General features: G+C 42.5%; 1 protein-coding gene across 2 annotated transcripts in view; it reads right to left on the bottom strand.

The window, feature by feature from the left end:
* The window catches only part of pop1 (POP1 homolog, ribonuclease P/MRP subunit), a 37,196-nt gene that overhangs the window by 2,899 nt on the left and 6,632 nt on the right, over nt 1-27,665 (bottom strand). For both annotated transcript variants that reach the window (XM_078398034.1, XM_078398036.1), the window contains exons 5-17: nt 26,866-26,970; nt 25,469-25,641; nt 21,547-21,795; nt 17,216-17,303; nt 15,183-15,370; nt 13,308-13,537; nt 12,132-12,225; nt 10,724-10,850; nt 9,284-9,403; nt 5,310-5,425; nt 3,935-4,126; nt 1,408-1,562; nt 688-1,035 (exon numbers count right to left, since the gene is read on the bottom strand). In XM_078398034.1, the coding sequence (XP_078254160.1) occupies nt 688-1,035; nt 1,408-1,562; nt 3,935-4,126; nt 5,310-5,425; nt 9,284-9,403; nt 10,724-10,850; nt 12,132-12,225; nt 13,308-13,537; nt 15,183-15,370; nt 17,216-17,303; nt 21,547-21,795; nt 25,469-25,641; nt 26,866-26,970 (2,185 nt within the window). The remainder of the gene's footprint in view (nt 1-687; nt 1,036-1,407; nt 1,563-3,934; nt 4,127-5,309; nt 5,426-9,283; nt 9,404-10,723; nt 10,851-12,131; nt 12,226-13,307; nt 13,538-15,182; nt 15,371-17,215; nt 17,304-21,546; nt 21,796-25,468; nt 25,642-26,865; nt 26,971-27,665) is intronic.

Below are 27,665 nucleotides of genomic sequence, written 5' to 3'. Positions count from 1 at the left end.
GCATGTAAAACGCTTAAACTATTCTAGTCGCAATTAAAATTGTGTTACTTGATCACAAGATCAGGCTAATCTACTCTACTGCTTAGAACATAGTCTTAGAACAGTGCAGCACAGAACAGGCCCTTCGGGCCACAATGTCTGTGCCGAACACTAATCTCCTCTACCTGCACATGATCCATAACCATATTATCCCCGCATATCCATGTGCTGGAGCTACTCAACGGGTCAGGCAGCATCCCTGGAGAAAATGGATGTGACTTTTGGGTTGGAACCCTTCTTCAGACATATTGTAGGGGGTTGTAGACAGGCGGGAGGGTTGTAGACAGAAAAGAAAGCTGGGAGAGAGAAGGAGCAGAGCAGAGTATAGCCGGTAATAGGTGAAAACAGCGAGGGGGTTAACTGATAGGGAGATTGTTGGACAAAGACCAGATATAAAGCGACAGGTGTAAGCCCGAGAGGATAAAGAGTTGCGAATAGTTAGTCAGAGATCGAAAAGCCGCAAACTTGCATCTACTGCAAACAGTACATGGAAGGGGTGGGGGTGGGTCCACTATGAGGCCGGCCATGCTCCAAGGGTGGGGGGAAAGAAAAGGACAGGGGGATGGAGGCTGTTATGAGTTAATTACTGAAAATAGGGAAACGTAACGTTCATATCCCTAAGTCATACACAGACCCGAGTATACAGACCTTAGTATGAAAGCATGGCCACTTTCTGCTGAAATGTCTTCAATACTCAAGGTCTTTGGCTCTAGGACAGCGACGTTTCCAGAACCCTGCTCCATTTCCTCCTCGGGTTCAAGGGTTTTCTCTTCATCTGACGATTGCTTGCACGCTTCTGCTTCATTTACACCAACTGGCTTCTTGCTGGAGTTCAGCCCTTCCGACTTTGCCTCCGGGTCTTGGCCACTGGCTGCAGGTTTGACACCATTTGCATTGCTCTTCACTTCCCACTCTTCAACCAGTCGTTGCCACGGACAACGAAATGGGGTCATTGTGCCGTAATGGACATAGTTCGGCCTCTTAGCCGGTGGATATCTAGAAAGAAACCAGATTACTTAATCAACAGAACAAATGGGTAAAACTACAATTTAACAATAAAGGCACAGTGGCAGATTTGCTGCCTTATAGCGCCAGAGACCCGGGTTTGATCCTGACCACAGGGGCTGTCTGTGTGGAGTTTGCACGTTCTCTCTGACCACGTGGGTTTTCTCCGGGTGCTCCAGTTTCCTCCCACATCCCAAAGTCATGCACGTTTGTAGGTTAACTGGCTTCTGTAAATTGTCCCGAGTGGGTAGGATAACAAAACTAGTGTACGGGTGATTGCTGGTTGGTGTGGACTCAGTGGGCCAAAGGGCCTGTTTTGTTAAATTTGCATTGCTAATTTCTTGAATTAGGACTGCTGCTTACCTCTTGTATTTCTCAACTAGCTCCTTCTCAGTCTCCTCACTGTGCCGAATACCAGCAGGACAATCTGGAAAATCATCTGGGAAACAGGGAATTCCCTGGTACTGGGAATGTTTGGCTCCTTCTTGCAAACCTCCTACGCGTAAACTCCTGTAGATCTGACATAATAAACAGGAAAAAAAATCATGTATGATTGATCAAAACCTTAAAAGAACATTATGGCAAATGTTCTATTTGCTGGAGAGAAATGAGGAACACACAGAAATAGAACAGGCAGCATCTTTATCTATTGAGTCAATTGGGCGCAGCAATTGAGTTGCTGCCTTCCAGCACCAGAGACCCAGGTTCGATCCCGACTACGGGTGCTGTCTGTACGGAGTTTTACGTTCTCCTCGTTACCATGTGGGTTTTCTCAGATCTTCGGTTTCCTCCCACACTCCAAAGACATATAGGTTTGTAGGTTAATTGCCTTGGTATAAGTATGATTGTCCCCAGTGTGTGTAGGATAGTGTTAATATGCAGGGATCGCTGGTTGGCATGGACTGAGTAGGCCAAAGGGCCTGTTTCAATGCTGTATCTCTGAACTAAAATCTAAATTGAGGAAGGAGATAAGAGTGGCTCTGATCAAACAGCTCTGGATAATTAGCTTGACGGTGCCAATGGAACTGAAAGTAAATTGGATAAGGTCAGCATCGCATTAGAAGTGTAAGAAGGAACTGCAGATTGGCATTGGAGATGCAAGTTAATAGTCTCTCAAAAATATAATTAATGGCAGCCAGCACAGATTTGTGCAAGTAACATTCATAAGAACAAGTATAGCCATAATCTTAATTTTGGATCCAAATTTAATGAACAGTTTTATGAAGAAGGCGAGCAGACCACTTCCAAACATACCGATCAACCTTTCCAGTCTGAAGAAGGGTCTCGAACCGAAACATCGCCCATTCCTTCTCTCCTGAGATGCTGCCTGACCTGCTGAGTTACTCCAGCATCTTGTGAATAAATACCTTCGATTTGTACCAGCATCTGCAGTTATTTTCTTATACAACCTTTCCCGATAGCTCAGGCCTTTGAGTCCTGGGAACATCCTCGTAAATCTTCTCTGCACATTTTCCAGCCTAAGTGCATCTTTCTTGTCGCAGGCTGACCAAAACCAAACACTATACTCCAAGTGCAGTCTCACCAACGTCTTGTACAAACTATAAAATAACGTCCCAACTTTCTATGCTCAATTCCCAGACTGATAAAGGCCGGTGTGCCAAAACCCTTCTTCACCACCCTGTCCACCTGCGACAACATTTTCAGGGAACTATATCTTTCCACCACTTCCTTTTAAATACTTTTAAATAGTCATCGCAACTTCTTCCTTTGATAATGAATTTCATATTCTGATATTCTATACTCTGCAGAAAGAGCCTAGACTATGGGGAAATGGGTTTAATCTGAATCCACCTATGATTTTTTTGGTAACTATCTCATATTAAAAGCAAATTTCCCATTTGACAAAACACTTTCTCTATGTCTACTCTATAAAAGGCTTCATATTTTTAAAGATAATCCTGAGGCCCCTTTGAAGACTTTGGGTAAATGAAATTTAATGCAGGGAAATGTGAGAGTTTGGAACAAGGAACAAGAACATAAATTCAGTAAATTAAAAATCTTTAAAAGCAAGTGGAGAGAGGGACTGAAGGAGCCCAGCTAAACAAGTCTTTATAAGTGACAAGTTGACAAGGCTGTTCAATAAAAGTAAATAGAATCTATTTTTTTCTTTTAAAGTAGGCTTCCAAATAAGAATTGTGCCGGAGTTAGTTATCAAATTGTTAGGAACACATTAAAATAAGACTCCAAAAGACTTGGACCACAAATTTCATGAGAGAACGCAGAGTAAATTTATTCTGACATAATATAGACTAAGAAATAGACACTATGACGGCAGTAAAATTGGTGATATAGTAGAGAGTGAAGAAGGTCATCATATGTTCATAAGTGATAGGAGCAGAATTAGGCCATTCGGCCCATCAAGTCTACTTCGCCATTCAATCGTGGCTGATCTATCTTTCCCTCTCAACCCCATTCTCCAGCCTTCTTCCCATAACCCTGACACCCATAGCAATCAAGAATTTATCCATCTCTGACTTTAAAATATCCATTGACTTGGCCTGTGGTTATCCAAGATGACAACAGGATCTTGGACAACTGGACCAATGAATTTCAGCTGGAGTTTAATACGTGCAAGGAGTTGTAGGTTGGTAAGACAAACCAGGGCAGGACATAGTAGGGGCTTGGGGAGTGTCGATGAACACAGAGACCTAGGAGTTCGGGAACATAGTTCCATGAAAGTGGCAACACAGGTAAGAAAGAATGGCGAAGAAAACATTTTAGACCCTCACAGCTTAAAGCTACTCCCTCTAGTCTTTGACATTTCTAAAGCCTAGAGACAAAGACATATCATTCGCCTTATATAACACACACACACGCAAAAACACACACACACACATCACCAATGGAATATTACTGCGCAGAACAATACCAAAGGAATCCAGAATGCCATTCCCCATCCTTTCGGGATTAGGATATCCCAACCGCTCCCCCATCCAATATGCTCTTTCCCAGCCCTCTTCCCGGGCTGCTGCACCAACAGGATGGGAATCTTGGATTCCCGAGGCCCCAGGTTCAGCTGGGATCCAGGAACCAGGAGTTTGCTTTTCATCTGATTTAATTCCTGGAAAACATTTCAAACAGCAGCATCTTTAATTTGACAGCAAGACACCAGATGAAAACCACGTTGGTTTTAAGGTGCTTTGAAAAACACAATACAAAAGTTTAGTTTAGGTTAGAGATACAGCACAGCAACAGGCCCTTCAGCCTACCGAATCTGTGTTGACCTGCAATCACTACCACTATCCTTCACATTAGGGACAATTTACAATTTACAGAAGTCAATTAACCTACAAACCTGTCACGCAGTCACAGGGAAAACATACAAATTCAGTAGTCAGGGTCGAACTCGGGTCTCTGGAGCTGTAAGGCAACAAATCTACCACTGTGCTACCGTGCCGCCCAAAATTCCAACTTTGTTTACTTCAGTGAGGTTAACCAATAAAACATTTAAAGCTTTGCCAGAAATTTATTTTATTGAAACATTTTTACAGCAAAGTTGGAACTCGTTTTCTATATAATTTCTTTATCTGACTACAGCAATCCAAAACTATCACCATCCCACGTTTGCTGATGTCATTCCCTTTCTGCTTTAATGTTTACTCAGAGATACAGCAATCTCTGCCTTAGCGGCTCCATCCTGAACACTTCAAAAAAGCACACACGTCCAGAACACATTAACCATTTATTAAGCATTTCCATTTTCCATACTTAATTCTGACGCAGCAGCATAACTGGTCTTAAACACAGTATGTGCCTATGTGCATGTGCCTATCTAAAAGCCTCTTAATCGGCTTTCACCATCACCCTGGCAGTGCGTTTCAGGGTTAGGGTTAGGGTTAACACTCTGTGTTAAAAAAAAACTTGCCCCGTAAAACCCCTTTAAACTTTGCCCCTCTCACATTAAAGCTATGCCCTCTAGCCTTTGACATTTTCACCCTGGGAGAAAGGTTCTGGTTGTCTACCATATCTATGCCTCTCATCATTTTATATACTTTTATCAGGAGTAATCTTCAAGAGTTTAGTCAAGAGTGTTTAATTGTCATATGTACCAAAACAGGACAATAAAACACCTACTTGTAATAGAAACAGTCTGCAAAAAACGCTCAATAGATAACATAATTAGCAAATAAGTGCAATAAATAAAAATTCCCAATATTAATACAAAACAAAAAAATCCAAAATTCATATTCCTGAAAAATATATTTTACTGCAATTATTCTTTTCATTCACTTCAGTCAAATTACCTGTTCGGAAATTTTATTCTCGGTGACAATATTGCGGATATTTCTGTCCCAGATTGGACTCTGAGCACATTCCGTCGGAACTCCTTTCAGGGACAATTCCTTTACTTTTTCCAGATCTACAAATGCATGGGAAGATCGTTGCAGAGAATGTGTCAGTCGAGTACATATATTCAGAAAGCAAACAGTTTCCACTTATGCCGTAGGATCGTGCTGTTTTCTAGATATACATGGCAAAGCCATGGGAAAGTGAAACAAAGCCGGAATAGGGGAGAGATGAAGCAAAAAGAAAAAGTATTAAGCATGATCTGCAGTAACGGAGTCATAGAGTCCCACAGCGTCAAAACAGGCCCTTTCGGTTTTCCTCCAAAACAAACGAGAATGTTGTAAAATTACTATGAATATGTGATAGTTTCAAAGATAAAATTATTGTGTGGTTTCTAAGTTCTTCCCGGAAACAAAGAATATTTGTTAATTCCCAACAAATATCCACAGGTACACTTCACCGACAGCAGAATGAGGGAATTCCTGCAGCAGTTACAAAAGAGAACAAAGCACAAATCAAAGTTATCAAACTATCCAGAAATCAAAGTTTAAAAACCCACACAATGGAGCAGATAAACAGATCCTACAGAAAGCAATCAATATTGATTATATATTACACGGATGGGACGGTGGTGTAGCGGTAGAGCAACTGCCTTACAGCGCCAGAGACCCGGGTTCGATCCTGACTACGGGTGCTGCCTGTACAGAGTTTGTACGTTCTCCCCGTAACCTGCGTGGGTTTTCTCCAAGATCTTCGGTTTCCTCCCACACTCCAAAGATGTACAGGTTTGTAGATTAATTGGCTTGGTCTAAATGTAAAAAAACCTGCCCCGCACATCTCCTGTAAACTTTGCCCCTCTCACCTGAAAGCTAGTCTTTGACTTTTTCACTTTGGAAAAGGGCTCTGGTTGTCTACATTATCTACGCCTCTCATAACTGTTTATACTCTCATTACTTTATATCAGCTTTCCCATCAACCTCCAGCACTCCTGAGACAACAATCCAAGTTCGTCCTATCTCTCCCTGTAGCTCATCTCTCCTAATCCAGGCATCATTCTGGTAAACCTGCACATTCTCCAAATCCTCCACATCCTTCCTGTAATAGGGGTGACCAGAACTGCATCCAATACTTCAAATGCAGCCTAACCAAAGTCATATAAAGCTGCACGGTGAGTTCATGACTCTTATATTCAATGCCTCAACCAATGAAGGTGAGCTTATCATAGGTGTAAAAAGGAACTGCAGATGCTGATTTACACCGAAGATAGACACTAAATGCTGGAGTAACATAGTGGGTAAGGAAGCATCTCTGGAGAAAAGGAATAGGTGATGTTTCAGGTCGAGGTCATTAGTATGTTTCATACATTCTTCGATGTGCAAGGAAGTGTAAATGCTTTTGTGAATTGTTGATAAAAAATCTTCGGGAACGGTTGGGATTGTTAGAAAGGTTGTCTGTTTAACAAAAAGCATGCTCCAAATATCTGCATTTTGCCAGGGACAATTTTACAACTTACTGAAGCCAATTAACTTACAAACCTGTACATCTTTGGAGTGTGGGAGGAAACTGGGGCACTCGGAGAAAACCCATGCAGCCACCGGGAGAATGTACAAACTCCATACAGACAGCACCCGCAGTCAGGATCGAACCCGGGTCTCCAGCACTGTAAGGCAGTGACTCTACCACTGCGCCGGCCTTTGGGGTATTTAAACTAAGTGCTTACACACGGCTTATTAATCTTTAATTGGAGAATATTTGGTCTATCTAAGATGCAAAATAAACCAGGTGAGCAGCTGATATAAAGGAATATTTTGGCAATGAATGCAAAATGTCAATGATTAAAATTGCTCATTAAACAATTAAATACATATACCACAACAGCATGCCCTGTAAGCAGGTATGACACCCCATGTTATGTCGATATTCTTCTGTCTCTTTAGATCCTAACCAACATGTCTATCTGCATAAATTTCTGTTGCAAATAGCGTTGAGCACTAAGATGGCCTTGCCAGGATTCAAACCTGGAACATCTGCATGAAGAACAGAGGCTCTCACCGAGCACAAGACCAGCAAAATGTGCCGAAATATTTGCTGTTGTTGAGATCACATACCGCCACGATAACTTAAGACCAAAGAACATAGTGAAGGCAGGACATTTACATTATACCTAGAAGGTTTTATCCAAGTTATAATTTTTTTTTGATTTTAGAGATACAGCACAGAGACAAACCACTCGGCCCACCGCGTCCACACCGACCAGCTATCACCCTCCCTGTACACTAGCACTATCCTACACACTGGGGACAATTTACAATTTTACTGAAGCCAATTGACCTACAAATCTGTACGTCTTTGGCGTGTTGGAGAAAAAACCGGAGCACCCGGAGAAAACTCACGCGGTCACAGTGAGAACGTACAAACTCTGTACAGACAGCACCCCAGATCAATCAGCCCATCCCAAACAGCGGTGAAACTGTGCAAAGCCCAATACCTACCTCTTGTACATTGTGCTTCACTGCAGCCACAAACATCTTGCTTTCCCTTGATGGAAAACTGCAAACTAGCAGTTGGTTCCCGAGCCAGCAGGCTATACCACAGGTCGCTGTGGAAAGACTTGCTCAACATCTAACCAAACCCTACATTTGCACAACTTCCAAGCTTGAATAAACTATTCACATTAAATAACTGATCAAAATAAATCCAACCCATTGTTAGAAATCTTGAACATATTGTTTCAAGTCTAAGATCTTCCAAATTCAAAAGAACCCTATTTAAATCTGAGCTCTCTTTAAGATTCTCTCAACAGGGAATTAATTTCATGCATGTACTATTGCAATGTTTAAGAAATGTTTAGACAGGTACATGGATAGGATATGTTTCGAGGGATAGGGGCCAAACGCAGGCAAGTTTAGAGGGGACATGTCGGTCGGTGTGGGCAAGTTGAACCAAAGGGACTGTTTCCATGCTATATGACTGCTATTAACAGAATCAACAGGCTCTTCGGCCCAATGCCCATGTTGACCAATATGCCCTATCTACACTAGTCCAACCTGCCCATATTTGGCATATATCCCCTTAAACCTTTACTATCCATGTATTTGTTCAAATGTCTTTTAAATGTTGTTCTAGTGCCTGCCTCAATAACCTCCTATGGCAGCTCGTTCCACATACCCACCACCCTCTGTGAGAAAAATCTCAGGTGAAACACAGTGAACGGAGGGGAGTCAGGCTTCAGAACCAGGAGCATAAATAGACCACTTGGCACCGTAAGGAAATAATCCAAGTCCGTCCAACCTCTCCCTGTAGCTAATACCCACTCATCCAGGCAGCATTCTGGTAAACCTCGGCACCCTCTCCAAATCTTCCACATCCTTCCAGTAATAGGATGACCTGAACTGCACGCAATTCTCCTAATGCGGCCTGACCAGAGTCCTAAAGAGTTGCATCATGACTTCCTGATTCTTATTCTCAATGTCCTATGAAAGCAAGCATACCATATGTCTTCTTCACCACTCTATCTACTGGTGTTGCTACTGTCAGGGAATTATTGACTTGGACCCCACGATCCTGTAATGATTGAAAAACATGCTGTATGTCTCGAGTTTATGGTGCCCAACTCGGGCAGCTCTTTGTGTGCTAGTCACAGAAGTGGATCTGCAATCACGCATTATAATCACTCCACTCTTTTTAATCCCTTAAATCCCACGGACTATCTTTGATCGAACTTTACTAGACTTTATCTTAAACTAAACATTATTCACGTTATTCCCTTTATCATGTATCTCTACACTGTGAATGGCTCGATTGTAATCATGTATTGTCTTTCCGCTGACTGGATAGCATGCAACAAAAGCTTTTCACTGTACCTCAGTAAACGTGACAATAAAATGAACTGAAATTGAGTTTTGTTCTGCAGTGTTACCATGGGTGCTACCTTTAAACGCTGATGGGTCAGGCAGCACTGGGGTCCTGCTTTCAGGTATGTTTAGTCGAGGATCCCTCACAGTAAGTCCAAGTACTGACCCTGCTGAGATTTCTGCTGGTGAAGCAATACCTTAAAAACAAAAGAACACAAAATGGTGGAAACACTAGTTACTGGCATGAAGTACCTTACAGAAGACAGTGGCAGGAAACCATCCCCAAGACTATAACGGAAAAGCTAAGGTACAAGAAATTTGACAAATCAATAGAGGATCATGCTAAATTATTTTAACAGAATAGTACTTGTTTCTTTACTGATGGCTGTTATCAGTAGCCTCCTATAAACAGAACACCACAAGAATATATAAACAAGTGATTTTACACACCAACAAGAAAAACACAACAAACAAGGCCCTTTGGCCCAGCGAGTCCGCGCCGACCAGCGATTACCTCATACACAAGCACTATCTGACACACTAGGAACAATTTACAATCTTTACCAAAGCCAATTAACCTACAAACCTGCGCATCTTTGGAGTGTGGGAGGTAACTGGAACAGCCTGAGAAAATCCACAAGGTCACAGGGAGAACATACAAACACCATACAGACATTACCCGAGATCAGGATCCACCTACTGCGGTGCCATTGTGCTGCCCCATTTTTGTTATTCCAGCACTTTGGTTTGTTATGCTGTTGGAGTGGGTTTAAACTAATCTGCCAGGATGGGAAGAAAAGTAAAAATCGAATTGGAGGCAAGAAAGTTGCTCCAGCACTTCATGTCCTTTAGTAATCTTATAATGTTTCTTTTTGTTCTAAACTGCAACCTAACAACTTTTACGACAAGTCAAGAGCCAAGAGTGTTTAATTGACATATGCACCAAAACGGAACAATGAAATTCTTACGAGAGACAAAAAAAACTGGAGGTGAGAAAAAGCCAGAACAAATCAGGACCGGCAACAGGTGACCTCAGGACGGGTGGAGGCCACAATGGCCCCTTGTTGGCTGGGGAAGATCTGATAACGACAGGGATACAAGGATTTGAACGGTGGAACCGGTAGGACAACTAGGATGGGGGAGGGGTAGAGGGGAGGGAATGCAAAGGTTTACTTGAAATTAGAGAAACAAATGTTCATACTGCTGTGCTGTAAACTGCTCAAGTGAAATACGCAGTGCTGTTCCTCCAATTTGCGTGTGGCCTCACACGTGACTTCTTATAATTCTTAATTGTAGCAGCACAACAAATTTCTCAACATAGTACTCAATAAATACTGCCAAGAATCGATTCTTGGCATAAGTCAATAGAAAAGCCAAGAATCAGATATTCTAGTTCTAATGTCAAATTAGCAAGAAGGGTGCACACTAGACTCAAGGACAAATTCAGACCTAAATTTATCACTGCCTGATTCACACAACTGCTACTGGCTTGGAGTTCCATGCTCCAAGTAACCCACCAGAAAGTAACTGTAGGAAACCCCCCTGACGATGATGAAGGTCCACATCCTCGGATTTCCCGCAATACCGTGACCACCAGCAAGGCACTTCACTTGCTTCCATCGCTTCTCCTGTCGCTTCAGAATCCTACAGACAGATCCAAGACAGTTTCATGTTAGAAAGGGAAACAAAAAAAATGTAACACAAGCACAGCAAGTTGCGGCGGAATAACAAGCCATTTCAGAAATAGTCCCAAAATAATATTTCACCATGACTAGGTTGAATCACCTGGTTGGATCCTGACTACCAGTGCTGTCTGTACAGAGTTTGTTCGTTCTCCCCGTGACCTGCGTGGGTTTTCTCCGGGATCTCTGGTCTCTTCCTACACTCCAAAGATGTACCGGTTTATAGAATAATTGTCTTGGTATAATTGCAAATTGTCCCTAGTGTGTGTAGGATAGTGTTAGTGTGCTGGGATCACTGGTCAGCGGGGACTCGGTGAGCCGAAGGGCCTGTTTCCGCGTTGTATCTCTAAACTATACTATCTGTGTGGAGTTTGCACGTTTGCTCCGTGACCATAGTGGGTTTCCTCCAGGTGCTCCGGTTTCCTCCAAAGATGTGCAGGTTTGCAACTTAAATTGCCCTCAGTGTGTAGGGAATGATGACAAACTTAGAACTAGTGTGAATGGATGACTGACGATCGGCATGGACTTGGTGGGCCAAAGAACCTGTTTTCATGTCATATCTCTAAACTAAACTAGAACATTACAAAACAATATTTGACAACTGATCATTAAAGAGATAATAGGAAACTCAGTAAGGATTGTGAGGCAGCATCTCTAATAGCTGCACCACTATGCTGACCTGTAGAACAAGTTGTTACCATCCTAAGCATATTTTCAATGCACAGGTCAGGATACAGGCCACATCTCAGTGGGAAAGTGGGAGAGGCGAGGACCAGAGGGCACAGCCTCAGAATAAAAGGATGTACCTTCAGAATGGAGATGAGGAGGAATTTCTTTAGCCAGAGGGTGGTGAATCTGGGGAATTCATTGACACTGACGGCCGTGGATGCCAAGTCACGAGCTATTTTTAAAGTGGAGCTTAATGTTCTGATTAATAAGGACATCAAAGGTAACGGGAGAAGGCCGAAGAATGGATCAGCCATGATCGAATGGCGGAGGAACTCGATGGGCCAAATGGTCTTATTCTGCTCTTGTCTTACATGATCTTATGATCTCAAAAACTGACACAGCTAACATAGGAATGCACAATATCTGAGCCACAAATGAATGGCAGCATTTATTTGCATGTTTACCTGTGCACAATCAATGAAATGCAGCTCCACATTAAATACGCAATGACAATTAATGCTCAATATCACTTCTGGAGATTCTGATATCATAACTCAATATTTCAAAGACTTACTTCCAAGACAACAGCAGGTTGCAAAACTTCAAATATCACAGAGTGAGACAGGGGACCGACCAATCGATACCTCAGAATTTCCATCGTCAGATCTCTGGAGATAATGCACAATTTCTCCATTAAATAGAGCAAATCACGTACATGTAAACATTGATACTATAAAGCTCTCAAAAGCATCACTTATGAGAGAAAAGCAAATAATAAATTGCATTTATATTATTATTGAACAATGAGACTAAAAGTATTTGTAATTGAAAATAAATGAACGGTTGCAGCATGGTGGCGCAGCGGTAGAGTTGCTGCCTTACAGTGCCAGAGATCTGGGTTCGATCCTGACTACGGGTGCTGCCTAGGTGAAGTTTGTACATTCTCCCCATGACCTCCGTCGGTTTTCTCCAGTTTCTTCATGCACTCCAAAGACGTACAGGTTTGTAGATTAATTGGCTAGGTATAATTGTAAATTTTACCTGGTGTGCAAGGGATAGGGTAAGTGTGCGGAGATGGCTTGTTGGCACAGACTCGGTGGGCCAAAGAGCCTGGTTCCGCTAAACTAAAATAAACTAAAATAAAATAAAAATGCAAACTTCGATTAAATATTTAAAGTGAAGTATTAACCAGCACAAACAAAGAACTGCAGATGTTGGTTAATACACAAAAAAACACAAAGTCCCGGAGTAGGTCAAGACCCAGAATATCACCCATCCATGTTCTTCAGTGATCCAGCACTTTTGAGTTGCTCCAGCACTTTGCTTCCTTTTGAAGTCTTAACTTAACTTGTTATTGCTTGCAATTTTAGTTCTGTGGTTTATAGTCCAAGGGTTAATGTATTTTGAATGACAGCTGAAAATCCCCGACCTTGAATACTAAAAATAAAAATTTAAAACTCCTACATAAAAAAATTACTCAAACCCTAATTGGAATAATCTTTCATAAAGTAGATAACTAATCAAAGTCACAACACATGTGGGAAATCCAAATGAAGAACTCAGAAAAATAGAAGTATGTATAAGTAAAAATGAAACTGGAAGTATAAGATCTTTCAATTGGACATTTCACGATACCTTGGCACATGTGAAAATAATAAGAGCCATTGAACCATAGTCAGCTGTGTTTCAGTTCAGATCATATCAGTGATCCCATCCAGTCATTAACATACAGATTTCTGCACCTACTCACTCTATTACAATACCAGTTGTTAAAGATGTCCAAGACACTGGTTTCAAAGGATCTCTGGTACTATTGCCTATGATTTTTTTCTTGGGTATGACTTCCTCTCCAACTTGATCCTGCATTTTTCTTTTCGAGCCAGCTCTTCCCGGTGCTGAAGCACTGCATTCACTAGGCGCTGGTTCAGGTAAAGGAGCATCTGAACATTGACAGGCCAACTGGAGCTCGATTAATACCTCCTAAAAAGTATACAAAATACATTAAGAAATGCAGAATGCATGGGTTGCCAGCAAATTAAGTTCAGATCCACAAATAAGTTACCAGTTCATAGTCGAGTTCATAGTTCACAGTACGAATACATGCATGGAAAAATGTACCATCCATATTTGAGATCCAGCAGAATCATTCTCGTTAGAAGAAAATTTAGACAAATTATTCACGAAAAGTTTAAAAAAAACTGCAGATGCTGGAAATCCTTAAAACATTAACTTTTTCTCTACCTGCAGAGAGTTTGAGTTTGAATTTGAGCTTAGTTTATGTCATGTGTACCAAAGTACAGTGAAAAGCTTGCGTTGCGTGCTAACCAGTCAGCGGAAAGACAACACATGATTACAATCTAGCTATCCACAGTGTACAAATACATGACAAAGGGAATAACATGAATAAAGTTTAGTGCAAGATAAAGTCTAGTAAAGTTCGATCAAAGATAGTCCGAGGGTTTCCAATGAGGTAGATATAGCACAGGACTGCTCTCTAGTTGTTGGTTGGGCAGTTCAGTTGCCTGATAACAGCTGGGCAAATTTTTTTCCCCTGAATCTGGCGGTGTGCGTTTTCACACTTCTATACCTTTCGAGTATTTCTTGATACTTGTGTATTAGACTCGAGCATCTCCTTCATTTTTTTTTCCATCTTCCACCAAGGCTGTCACAGATCCACTGGCAAATAAGCCTATACGGGGCTATTCCAGAGCAGAGCTCAATTCAAAACTTAAAGTAATCCCAAATCTTAAAGTAATCCCAGTTTGATAGGTATCTTATCTAACCAGAGGTATTTATTCACAAAATGCTGGAGTAACTCAGCAGGTCAGGCAGCATCTCAGGAGAGAAGGAATGGGTGACGTTTTGGGTCGAGACCCTTCTTCAGACTGATGGGTATCTTATCTAACCATCCGTACTGGGGGGAATCTTTAATCTTTATCCTTTTTATCCTTTGTTTCCAGTGGCATTTAAGAGGCTTTTGGATAGGTATATGAATATGCAGGGAATAGAGGGATATGGGTTATGTACAGGTAGGTAAGTGATGGGCTTGGCATCATGTACTGCACAGGCATTGTGGGCTGAAGGGACTGTTCTTGTGCTGTACTATGTTCTTAGTTCTTTATAACTTTCCACATGGTGCAAATCCTGCTCTTCTCTTTTGTCTGACCTGTGTCCACCTATCACTTGACAGGCTTTGTCCTGCCGCTACTTCTCTTCCAGTTTTCTCCCCACCCCACCATAATCAGTCGGAGGAAGAGTATCAATCCGAAACGTCACCAATCCATGTTCTCTAGAGATGCTGCCTGACCTGCTGAGTTAGTCCAGCACGTTGTGTCTTTTATTTGTAGACCAACATCTGCAGGTTTTTGTGTCTTCAATGTATGATCTACTCCTCCTGCTGCTTCCTTTATTCTTATATCTAATAGTTTTCAGTATATGATATTCTTCAACATTCCAGCAATCAATTAAAGTCAAATTGACTGGTTACTAATTTAATTTTGTCAAAGTCACCTGTTAACATGTTATAAATATAAAACAAAGTATTTCACGGTACCTCTGTACATGTGACAATAATAAACCAATACCAATCTCTACCTGATAAACTATCCAAATGGGAATTAGTTACCGTTTTAAGTGCTGGATGTGCCCAAATCCAAAGCTGCCTGTTTTCAGACTGGTTTTCTGGCTCTGCTTTGGGTCGCCACAAGAACACAATAGGACCCAGTGGCTTCTCGGGATATTGCTCGGCCTTATAAAGCACCAATGCTCCTTGATGCTTCCCAGATAGGCAATCCACAGAGGCAAACGTTGTACCTGCAGCACCACAAGGATTAGTAGGATGGATATTCATGAGACCGTTTAAAACAAGCACAAGTTGAACGTACAATGGAGAAACAAGCCAGAAAATAAAATCACAAGCTTATTTATTTTTTATAAACAATTGTTAAATGATCTTGATGTTGTGATGTGTAGCTTACAACCCAGCAGTGTGAGTATTCATTTCTCTATCTTCAAGTAGCCCTTGCATTTCCTCTCTCACCGTCCCACCCCCATCCTAGTCTTCCTGCTTAGTTTCACTCTTCACCTTCTCCACAGCCACCAATGGACCATTGTGGGCTCTACCTTTCCTCAATCATTGATGCTGGTTTTGATTTGTCCTTTTGCAAACCTTCCATTCATGTGTTCTTTGTACTCTCTCCCCTGACTTTCAGTTTGAAGAAGGATCTCGACCCAAAAAGTCACCCTATCCTTTTCTCCAGAGATGCTGCCTGATCCAGAGTTACTCCAGCATTTTGTGTCTATTTTTGATGTTGTGATATTCTATACAAGGAGTCAAAACGCTTGACAGTTTAGATAAAATGGAGCGGCACAGTGACGCAGCGGTAGAGTTACTGCCTTGCAGCGCCAGAGAAATGGGTTCAATCTTGACTATGGGTGCTGTCTGTACGGAGTTTGTACGTTCTCTGTGTGACCGCGTAGGTTTTCTCCGGGTGCTTCAGTTTCCTCCAACATTCCATAGATGTACAGGTTTGTAGCTTAATTGGCTTCTGTAAATTGTCCCTCGTGTGTAGGATAGAACTAATTGTACGGGTGTTCATTGGTCAGTGTGTACTTGGTGGGCCGAAGGGCCTATTTCCATGCTGTAAATTAAACTAAAATGGGAAGTGGGGCAGGAGGCAACAGTAGGGGCATTACTGGAGAGGAATGGAGTGGAGGTACACAGTTGCAAGTAGTTAGATGGCCGACAAGTTCTCAATGGTAGATGTGGAGCTGGGGATGGGGTGAAAAAGGCAGTCAATAGAAGTAGACCCATCAGCCTTGGGGACCACGCTTCTTAGTTTAAGGTTAATGCTTCTGAGCTGGGAGGGCAAGGAGTGATAAGGTTGCTCCACCATTGACTCCATCCACACTTCACACTGCCTCGGAAAACAGCCAACACAATAAAAAAAATTGTCTCACCCTGGTCGTTCCTTCTTCTCGCTACTCCCAGTGGAAGGTACAGAACCTTAAAAAGTAGACTGAGGAACAGCTTCTTGACCTCTGTTATCAGGCTTTTAAAGGGACCTTCCATAAGCTAGGGGACTGTCTGAATCACCTCTACCCCATTGGACCTCATCTATGGAACAATGCTGAGAACTATATTCTGCACTCTGTATCTTCCCCTTTGCTCTACTTATTGTATCTACTGAGGTTGATGGTTGTATTTACTTATGGTATATCTAATTTGATTGGATAGCATACAAAATCAAGCTTTTCATTGTACTTCGCTAAACCTCAAATCAGTTGTGGCAAACAAAAGAACAATAAACAAGTACAAAAAAAACTAGATCCTTATTACCAGGAAACTGTGCGGATTGGGTTAATATTGATAGGATTATTCCCCATCTTTAACCAGGCTTCCAAAGACGTCCGCAGCTACAATAAACCCTGGTGCTACCCAGCACATAGCAAAAAGTGCATCTGTTAACAGCTGTAATAAAAAGCACTTTGGATGCTGGTTTATACCAAAGATAGACACAAAATACTGGAGTAACTCAACGGGTCTGTAGGCAGCTGTATCAAGAATTCTGGAAGTTAACTGCATCATATCGAAAACTGAAGAAACCATAGAATGAAAGGGAAAGATGGTTTGATTTTTTTAACAAGTGATGAAAATACCTGCTTCTCGGCTACTCAAAGGGGCAAGGGCCTTCAAGAGATTCTCCTGTGTGCCACTCAGCTCCAAACAGCAATAATACGACAAATCCTGAGAGACAAATATATAAAAACACTTAAATAAAAATACCGGAAACACAGCAGGTCAAACTGCATCTGTGGAAACAAACAATTAAAATGCCAGGTCTGGAACGCTTTGTCAGTGAGACCAAAGGGATTTTTTTAATTTAATGCAGTCAGATTATCTAGATCATTTGTAATCATATACTATGATTCAATTACATAAGAGAGTTTGTCCAAGAAGTCAATTTTTCTAATTTTAGAAGTAATTTTTAACTTCTAAAAAATCTTTCAAAACACAGCGAGTCAAGCATCATGTGTGGAGGGAAATGGACAGGTAACATTTTGGGTCAGGATTTTTCTTCAGACTGTATCCAAAGAGAAAAACAGCAGCGTCTTACAAACTTGATCGAGTTTTTTTGAGGAGGCTGTGTGGATTTTAGTAAGACATTTGATAAAGTCCACCACACCAGGCTGATCCAGAAGATTAAGGTGCTTGAGATTAATAGTGATTTAATTGTCTGGATTCAGAACTGGCTTACTGATAGAAAGCAGAGAGTGGTGGTGGAAGGACAATCTTCAGGCTGGAGGTCAGTGACCAGCGGAGTTCCGCAGGGATCTGTGCTGGGACCTCCACTGTTTGCGATAGATATAAATGACTTGAACATAAATGTGGACGGGTTGGTTAGTAAGTTTGCAGATGACACCAAGATTGGGTCATCTAGGGGTGTGGACTGTGGAGGCCAATTCACTGGATGTTTTCAAGAGTTAGATTTAGCTCTTAGGGTAAAGGAATCAAGGGATATGGGGAAAAAGCAGAACGGGGTACTGATTTTAGATGATCAGCCGTGATCGTATTGAATGGCGGTCGGTGCTGGCTCGAAGGGCCGAATGGCCTACTCCTGCACCTATGTTTCTGTGTGAGGAAGGCTGTCAAAGTATACAACGGGAAATAGATCAGCTACCGAAATGGGCAGGAAAATGGTAGATGGAGTTTAATTTAAGGAGTTGTGAGATGTTGCACTTATGGAAGTCAAATGTAAAGGAAAAATAAACAATTTCGGACATGACCGTTAACGGCACTGATGTTCAGAGGTCCAAGTCCATAACTCCCGGAAGGTGGCAAAACCAGTCGATAAAGTTGTAAAGAAGGTGTATTGTACGCTTGCTTTCAGAGGCCATGACATTAACTATAAGAAGAAAATCATGCAGCTCTATAGGACTTTGTTTTGGCCACATTTGGAGTATTGCGCGCAGTTCAGGTCGCCCCATTAGAGGAAGGATGAGGAAGCTTTTGAAAGTGTGCAGAGGTGGTTTACCAAAATGATGACTGGATTAGGGGCTATCAGCTACAGGAAGAAATTGGACCGTCATTGTTTTCTCTGGAATGCCGAAGGTTGTGAGGAGTCCTGATAGAGGTATATAAAGTTATGAGAGGCATAGAGAGTATAGACAGTCAGGACTTTTTTCCTAGGATGGAAAAATCAGATACTAGAAGGCATAGCTTTAAGGAGGAGAGGGGCAAAATTTAAAGGAGTCGCGTGGAACAACTATTTTTTGCACAAAGGGCGGTGTGTGCTATCAGGGGTGGTGTTTGAGACAGATACCATAGTGGCATTTTAAGAGACTTTTGGATAGGCTTATAGAAATGCAGGGAATGGTGGGATATAGATTATGTGCAGGCAGAGTTGGCCTTGGCATCATGTTTGACAGACATTGTGGACTTAAAGGCCCACTCTTGTGCTGTACTCTCCTTAGTTCTAAATTATTTTTTGGTAGCGGAACAACAAATTCCTCTGAAGATCGACACAAATGCTGGAGCAACTCAGCGGGTCTGGCAGCATCTCTGGAGAAAAGGAATAGGGGATGTTTCGTGTTGAGACCCTTCTTCCACAACAGGAGTCGTCGAAGGAGAATGGTCTCAACCTGAAACATCACCTATTCCTTTGACTCCAGAGATGCTGCCTGATCCTCTGAGTTACTCTAGCACTTTGTGTCTATCTTTGGTATAAACCAGCATCTGCACTTTTTTGTTTCTACAATTCCTCCAATAGGTTGAAAAAGGATAACTAATCTGATAGTTAAGGGGCAGTTAAAACATATTAATCATCTTTTTGTGGTGTTAGTGGCAAGGTTTGGAACATGCCCAGCAAGTCAGACAATACTAAAAATAAGGAAAATAAGGGAAAAGCTGAACCAAAGCTCTGAAGCTTTAAACAAGTAGCAACGTGTTTACCAGTCAAATGCTTATTCTTATAAAAAATATACATGGATAAAAGAGTAGAGATCTGGAGTATCGACAAATTGTAGTATTGTGCGCCACAGTGGCGCAGCTGGGGGAGCTGCTACCTCACGACGCAGAGACCCGGGTTCAACCCTGACCTCAGACGCTGTCTGTGTGAAGGTTGCACGTTCTGCCAGTGACCGCGGGGGTTTCCTCCGGATGCTCCAGTTTGCTCCCACATCGCAATATTTAAGTAACATTTAGACAGGTACATGGATTGGATAGGTTTAGAGGGACATGGGATAAAAGCAGGCAAGTGGGACGAGTGTAGATGGGGCATGTTGGTTGGTGTGGGCAAGTTGGGCCGAAGGGCCCACGCTGTATGACTAACCCAAAGATGTGCAGTTTTGTAGGTTAATTGGCCTCTGCAAATTGTCCCTAGTGTGTCAAGAGTGGTTGAGGTAGTGAATAACATAGAGCTCGTGTGAACCGGCGATCAATGGTCGACATAGACTCGGTAGGCCGAAGCTTCCATGCTGAATCCACTACCCACATAGGCGGCATGGTGGCGCAGCAGTAGGGTTGCTGCCTTACAGCGCCAGAGAACTGGGTTTGATCCGGACTATGGAGTTTGTACGTTCTCCCCGTGACCTGCGTGGGTTTTTCCGGGTGCTCTGGTTTCCTCCCACACTCCAAAAGACATACAGATTTGTAGATTAATTGGCTTGGTATAATTGTAAATTGTCCCCTTATGTAGGATAATGTTAGTGTGTGGGGATCACTGGTCGGCGCAGACTCAGTGCGCCGAAGGGCGGGTTCCGCATTGTTTCTCTAAACCAAACTGTATCTGTAAACTGAACTAAAAACAGAGTTTCATTATATTAAAAAATTAAATCACTGACTACATTTTTTGGACAAAATTTCTGACTTAATTGAATCAAAGTACATGATAGCAAATTATTCCGATTATCAGATTGGAAACAGCATGTTTTTAAAAATAAATAATTGCATTTGATCTCAGGCAGCGTAGTATTTTCTTTGGACTAAACACCAGCAGACAATCTCCAGCTGCCGTCTTCAATAAAATATAATCTTTGTGGAGCAGAACTAAACATGGTTCATAGACCTATCAAAACAAAGTAAATGAATTATAATACTCTATGTTGGGAGCGATTACTAAATGAATCAATCTTGTGCAGTCGGCCTTCTATATTCTAAAGTGTTCAAGGCCATTGCTGGATTATATAAATTATGTAAAAATCACAATGATTAACGGATTAGGCACAGTTGAGAAGCATGAAGAAATAAATTATGACATTGTCCAGACTTTCCAATTAAGACATTGAACAGTGAACTTTGCAACACTGTCACTGGTTCAAGATTGAACAAAAACTCACCAACCCCCCTTTCACTGGGAAAACCTTCCTTTGATTTAAAGTGTTCAGGAAAATAAGTAAAACGCTGAACCAAAGCTCTCAGCAGATGAAGCTTTAAACAGGTAGCAATGTGTGTGGTATATTATTAGTGGTGGAGAAGACAAGCAAGACCTTCCCGAGTTGCCGCGGCTGTGGTGTCCGCCCAGAACCCGCCCGAAGGCTCGGCGGACCCCGGTACCGGGAGCCACTGCAGAGGTCGGACACGAGGAACAAAGGCGGGGAGGAAGGTGAACCGGGGTAATCCCTCCAGCGCCATCAAGGTTGGCTGCAAGATCAAGACCTGGACACAAAGATGGCCAGGCAAGGAGAGAGGGACGTCGGTTCACTGGCTGATCCGCTCGAAGGCGATGGAGGGAGCACCTGCAGGAGCCTGGGGCTGACCTGGATCAGGAACTGCTCCAGTAGACTGAGCATGCGGGCAGACCAGACTTTGGACTTTGAAAATGGTACCAAAACATGTCAAATGCCTGCAAATGTCAATATGCAAAAATAATTTCACTGCACAGTTGCACATGTGACAAATAGAGCACCATTTAACCATTGAATGGTGGTGAAGACTTGATGGGCCGAATGGCCTAATTCTGCTCCTAAAATTCATGAACATGAAAAGGTACCTGAAGTAGGCACTTCTGCACCATGGCACGGTAGCAGGCTCTGTAACTTTTAGCGGTTGGTTTGTCAGCCAAACAGTATCCCCATTTCTTGACCATATGGAATCTTTTTGCGTGCCATATGTGTGTTTCCAGCCAGATGTTTTTCCTTTGTCTTCGGTTAAATTCCTGCAACAAATTTCCATGTCGTCGCCGGGCTTTGCGAGACTTGCTTTTTGATTGTTCTTTCTTCAAATGGGCGATTTTTTCCATCTGTAAGAAGTCTCTGGTCAGTAAGTTGTTCATTTAGGCCATTTTCAACTTAAGAGTCACAGCAGAGAAATAAACCCTCAGGCACGCCGACCAAGCTGCCCCATCTACACTCGTTCCACCTGCCCACATTTGGCCCATATCCCTCTTAACTTTTCCTGTCCATGTACCAATCCAAATGTCTTTTAAATTATGTTTAGAAAGATGACATTCTGGCCTTCCATCACAGTGAGGAGGGGACTGGAGGAGACTCACTCTGATGGATGTTTCTTTTTTTGTGTGTTGGTTGGGGTTGTGTAATTTGCTTATTTTATTGCTTTTATTGTTGGACTGTGGGTGACTAAATTTCGTCCAAAAAACTCATTGAAACTTATCGAATAGTGAAAAGCCTGGATAGAATGGAAGTGGAGAGGATGTTCCCACGAGTGGGAGAGTCTAGGACCAGAATCCATAGCCTCAAAATAAAGGACGGATCTTTAGAAAGGAGATGAGGAGGAATTTCTTTAGTCAGAGGGTGGTGAATCTGTGGAATTCATTGCTACAGAAGGCTGTGGAAGTCAAGTCAATGGATATTTTTTAAGGCGGAGATTGACAGATTCTTGATTAGTACGGGTGTCAGGGATTATGGGGACTATTACTTAAGATAAAAAATCATGGGATTAGGGGTAATATATTAGCATGGGTAGAAGATTGGCTTTCAAATAGGAAGCAGAGAGTTGGGATAAATGGATCATACTCGGGATGGCAATCGGTGACTAGTGGGGTTCCGCAGGGGTTGGTGCTGGGACCCCAGCTGTTTACAATTTATATAAATGACTTAGAGGAGGGGACCAAGTGTAATATATCCAAGTTCGCAGATGACACAAAAATGGGAGGAAAAGCAGGGAGTGAGGAGGATAGAAAAAGCCTGCAAAAGGATATAGATAAGCTAGGAGAGTGGGCAGCGACTTGGCAGATGAAATTTAATACTGATAAATGTGAAGTTATGCATTTTGGAGAAAATAAATCATAAAGCAAGTTATTTTCTAAATGGGGAGGAGCTGCGTGGTAATACAATGCAAAGGGACCTGGGGGTACTAGTACAGGAATCACAAAAAGTTAGTATGCAGGTGCAGCAAGTGATTAGGAAGGCCAATGGAGTCTTAGCCTTTATTGCCAGGGGGATAGAGTATAAAAGTAGGGAGGTGTTGCTGCAGCTGTATACAGTATTGGTAAGACCGCATTTGGAATACTGTGTGCAGGTTTGGTGTCCATATTTAAGAAAGGATGTACTTGCTCTGGAGGCAGTGCAGAGGTTTACACGGTTAATTCCAGGGATGAGGGGGTTGACATACGAGGAAAGGTTAAGTAGGTTGGGACTTTTCTCATTGGAGTTCAGAAGAATGAGAGGCGATCTTATTGAAACGTATAAGATCGTGAGGGGCCTTGATCGGGTGGATGCGCTAAAGATGTTTCCGATGATCGGGGAGACCAGAACTCGGGGGCATAGTCTTAGAATAAGAGGGGGCTCTTTTAAAACTGAGATGAGGAGAAACTTCTTCACTCAGAGGGTGGTTAGTCTGTGGAATTCGCTGCCTCAGGGAGCTGTGGAAGCAGAAACATTAAATAAATTTAAAACGGAAATAGATTGTTTTTTAATAGACAAGGGAATTAGGGGTTACGGGGAGCGGGCAGGGAAGTGGACATGAGCTATTGTTAGTATAGTAAGACCTGAGTAATCTCCTGGACAAGTTTTGATTGCATAGCTTGGGGTCGGAGAGGAATTTCCCGGATCTTTTTCCCAAATTGGCCTGGGTTTTTATCCGTTTTTTCGCCTCTCCCAGGAGATCACACGGTTCTTTTGGGTGGGAAGAAGGGCGATAGTGGGAAGGGGGTTGGGGTAGGATCAGCCATGATCGTATTGAATGGCGGAGTGGGCTCGAGGGGCCGGTTGGCCTACTCCTGCTCCTATTTTCTTGTGTTCTTGAGAATGCAGGAGAATGGGGTTGAAAGGGAAAGATAGATCAGCCATGATTGAATGGCGGAGTAGACCTCATGGGCCGAATGGCGTAATTCAGCTCTTATAACTTATGAACTTATGAAATACCTGCCTTAACTACCTCCTCCGGTAGCTTGTTCCATGTACCCACCACCATCTGTGTGAAACTTTACAAACATCTGTTTCATCAACTTTTGAACAGTTTACTTTAGAGCGACATTCCCACCAGTTGCAATTTAACTTATAAAATGGGTGTACATAATAATCATACTTTATTAGCCAAGTATGTTTTGCAACGTACGAGGAATTTACAGAGTCCATTATAGGCAAGGAGTGATGCAGCACAAAATGGACCCATGGCCCACAATGTTCATGTTGTTCATCAAGAGGATCTATGGTGCTCATGTGTAGTATGACTTGACTGATGTTCAAATGTAATATGCTCTCAAAAGTATTGAAATCCTAACTATACATTAATTTGTTTTCATTTCAACCTTAGGGCAGCACAGTGATGCAACGGTAGAGTTGCTGCCTGACAATGAGAGAGACCCGGATTCGATCCTGACTACGGGTGCTGTCTGCACGGAGTTTGTATGTTCTCCCCGTAACCACGTGGGTTTCCTCGGGTGCTCCGGTTTCCTCCATCACTCCAATGACATGCAGGTTTGTCAGTTAATTGGTTTCAGTAAAGATTGTAAATTGTCCCTGGTGTAGGATAGTGCCAGTGTACAGGGATCACTGGTCGGCACTGACCTGGTGGGCCGAAGGGCCAGTTTCTGTGCTGCATCTCAAAACGAAACTAAAACATGCTTTCCTTTCCCAGTTCTTCATCTTTGAGCTCCTCTGAATTTGCATAGCATGCAGAACAAGCTTTTAACTGTATCTTTATGCATGTGAAAATACACAAACCGAACCAAAGTACTCATCTTTACTGATCCTATTTACGAGCGTTTGGCCCATTGTCTCTTATGTTCTGATGATTCATCGACTAATCAATGTTGTTCTGTGGCCCAAGACCATTCTCTTCACTATCAACAACACCAACACTAATTATAATCCAAACTCAAAATCTTTTAAAAAGATAATTTAAAAGATGCTAAAATACCAATACAGGTCCACCACCGATTTTCCGGCACCCTTGGTTCCAGAGACTTTCTGGATTATGTGTTTTGCCGGACCAACAGTGGCCACGGCCTCCGAGAGGAGTCCAATGGTACCGGAACAGTCCGTCCAGTCCACCCAGGGACTGAGATACCAGCCAGCAAATTCGGCCTCGGAGGTCGGCTACGAGAACAGATCTGCCGGCTCCAGTCGGGCCGGAGTTCCAGAGCCCCAGCCACAGATGTCTGTGGTGGCCAAGTCATTGGGTATTTGAAGGCAGAGATTGACAGATTCTTGATTAGTACAGGTGTCAGAGGTTATGCAGAAAAGGCAGGAGAATGAGACGGGAAGATAGATCAGCCATTATTGAATGGCAGAGTAGCCTAATTCTGCTTCTATGACTAAGAATTTAAGAAGTTGCAACCTCTTTTACAGTTGCAGATAAAAGCGATGCATCCAAATAGGTCTGCCTTCCACCCTTAAAATTCACCCCAACTCACAAGCAACCAACAAACCAAATAATTTATTTATTTTTTCACCCCAAGCAGACGACCATTCCCAGCACTAATAACTTTGATTCATTTGTAATAAATTTACCTCTTTCTTTGCAATTTCCCGAAGCCTTCGTGGGAGACGTTTAACGTTGTTGCTCATTGCTCTTCTGCGCAAGTGTGGTGGCAAGGACTGCAGAAACTGGGAGTTAGATTTGTGCACTACTGCTTTTAACATGGCATTGATTTCTGCAGCACGGTGTTGAGCAAAGTCTCTGGCTGCAATGAAATAAAATAAACGTTAAAGACAAAACTTTCCTTTTCCCAACTCGACCCTAAGTTCTTCTCGCTTGCACTTGTATTCCTGAAGCTGATAAATGCTCAAACCATTTGATCATAGAACTATACAGAACAGAAATTAGCCTTTAGGCCCACATCCTGTATGCCGTACATCATTAGAAATTTTTCAGTGTAGGAAACAGGCCCTTTGGCCCATCGAGTCCACGCTGACCATCAATTACCATTGTTAACTCAGTTTCTCCTGCCAAGGATGCTAAGTACAGAATAAAGCATAAACACATCAAAACAATAAGGATACGCCATTACGGTCTAAACATGTGGGTGAAAATAAACCAGAGCAAAAAAGAGACTACAGACTTTGGTTATTGAGTAGAACTATCACTCGTGGAAAAAAAGCTGTTTTTATGTCTGGCTGTGGCTGCTTTGACAGTCCAGAGTCGCCTTCCAGAGGGAAGTGCTTCGAAGAGTTTGTGGCCAGGGTGAGAGGGGTCAGAGATGATCTTGCCCGCTCACTTCCTGGCCCTTGCAGTGTACAGTTCGTCAATGGGGGGGGGAAGGTTGCAGCCAACAACCTTCTCAGCTGTGCGAACGATCCGTTGCAGCCTCCGGATGTCGTGCTTGGTGGCTGAGCCAAACCAGACCATGATGGAGAAGGTGAGGACGGACTCAATGATAGCAGTATAGAAATGGACCATCATTGCCTGTGGCAGATTGTGTTTCCTCAGTTGCCGCAGGAAGTACATCCTCTGTTGGGCCTTTTTGACGTGGAGTCGATGGTGGCTCCATCGACTCCACTTAATTTAGAATTTCCACCAAGCAGCTGGATTCATTATTTTGTGCCTAACCTTTCTTTATCAATCCTGATTGCTCGACATATCATCAGCTGTGCCAAGAGCCCAGAATCTGGAATTTCTACTGCAAGCCTCTCCATTTCTTTAAGAGCTCTTTAAAACCTACCTTCTATTCAGATTCCGATTAGTTTATTGTTGTCTACACTCAGGCACAATTAAATCTCTTGATCATAAGGTCAGAGTAAACAGTATACATACAGTATCAATAAATACAAAAATGTACAACAAATCCAGCAATGTGTCCTAATATCTCATGTTATGATTGGTACTGCTTCTGTAATACAATACTTTACAACATAATTATTGTTACATGCGTTAAGATGTTGCTGACAAGAACAGAGTAATTACTTACCATATAAGAATTTGGGAACATTTTGAAAATGTTTTTGATCACATCCTTGGGTTCTGTGGCAATATCCCCCATGCAAACCTCTCTGCTGATCTCGACGATTGACATCTGAATTTCAAAGTAAAAACTAGTGATTGATAGAAAAAAAATCTTTCTCAATACAAAAAGGCTAAAAGTCTAGAAAGTTTTACAACTTTTTGAAACTAAGATGGGGGGGGGGGGGGGGGGGGTGGGGGGGTTGTCTGCCGAAAACTGAGAGACCAGGTATGGGGATGGGGAGAGGCGGGGGAGCCGCTGAGAACAAAGAGAGACTCGGCGGGGGTGGTATCGACGAGAATGTAGGGGGACGAACAAAACTCTAATGAGTACTTTTTGTAACTTTGTCAGCGCCAGAAACGTAGTGACCTTTGCACACTTTGTGTATTGTATGCAAAAAACAAAGAATTTCACTGTGTATGCCGAACATGATTGGATATTTTTGAGAATTTAGAGACAGAGCTTGGAAACAGGCCCATCGAGTCCACGCCGACTATTGATTACCATCGTTAACTCAGTTTCTCCTTCCAAAGACACTAACCTGCCCAGTGTAGTGACACAGCAGTAGATTTACTGCCTTACAGCACCAAAGACCCTGGGATCGATCCGGACTATGGGTGCAGTCTGTACAGAGTTTGTACGTTCTCCCTGTGATCCCGTGGGTTTTCTCCAGGTGCCCCGGTTTCCTCCCACACTCCAAAGACGTACAGGTTTGTAGGTTAATTGTCTTCAGTAAAAATTGTAAATTGTCCCTAGTGTGTATGATA

This window comes from Rhinoraja longicauda, chromosome 4 (assembly GCF_053455715.1).
Source record: "Rhinoraja longicauda isolate Sanriku21f chromosome 4, sRhiLon1.1, whole genome shotgun sequence".
Lineage (NCBI taxonomy): Eukaryota > Metazoa > Chordata > Chondrichthyes > Rajiformes > Arhynchobatidae > Rhinoraja > Rhinoraja longicauda.
Note: the sequence above shows the minus strand (reverse complement) of the source record. Positions and strands in the feature narration are given on the sequence as shown.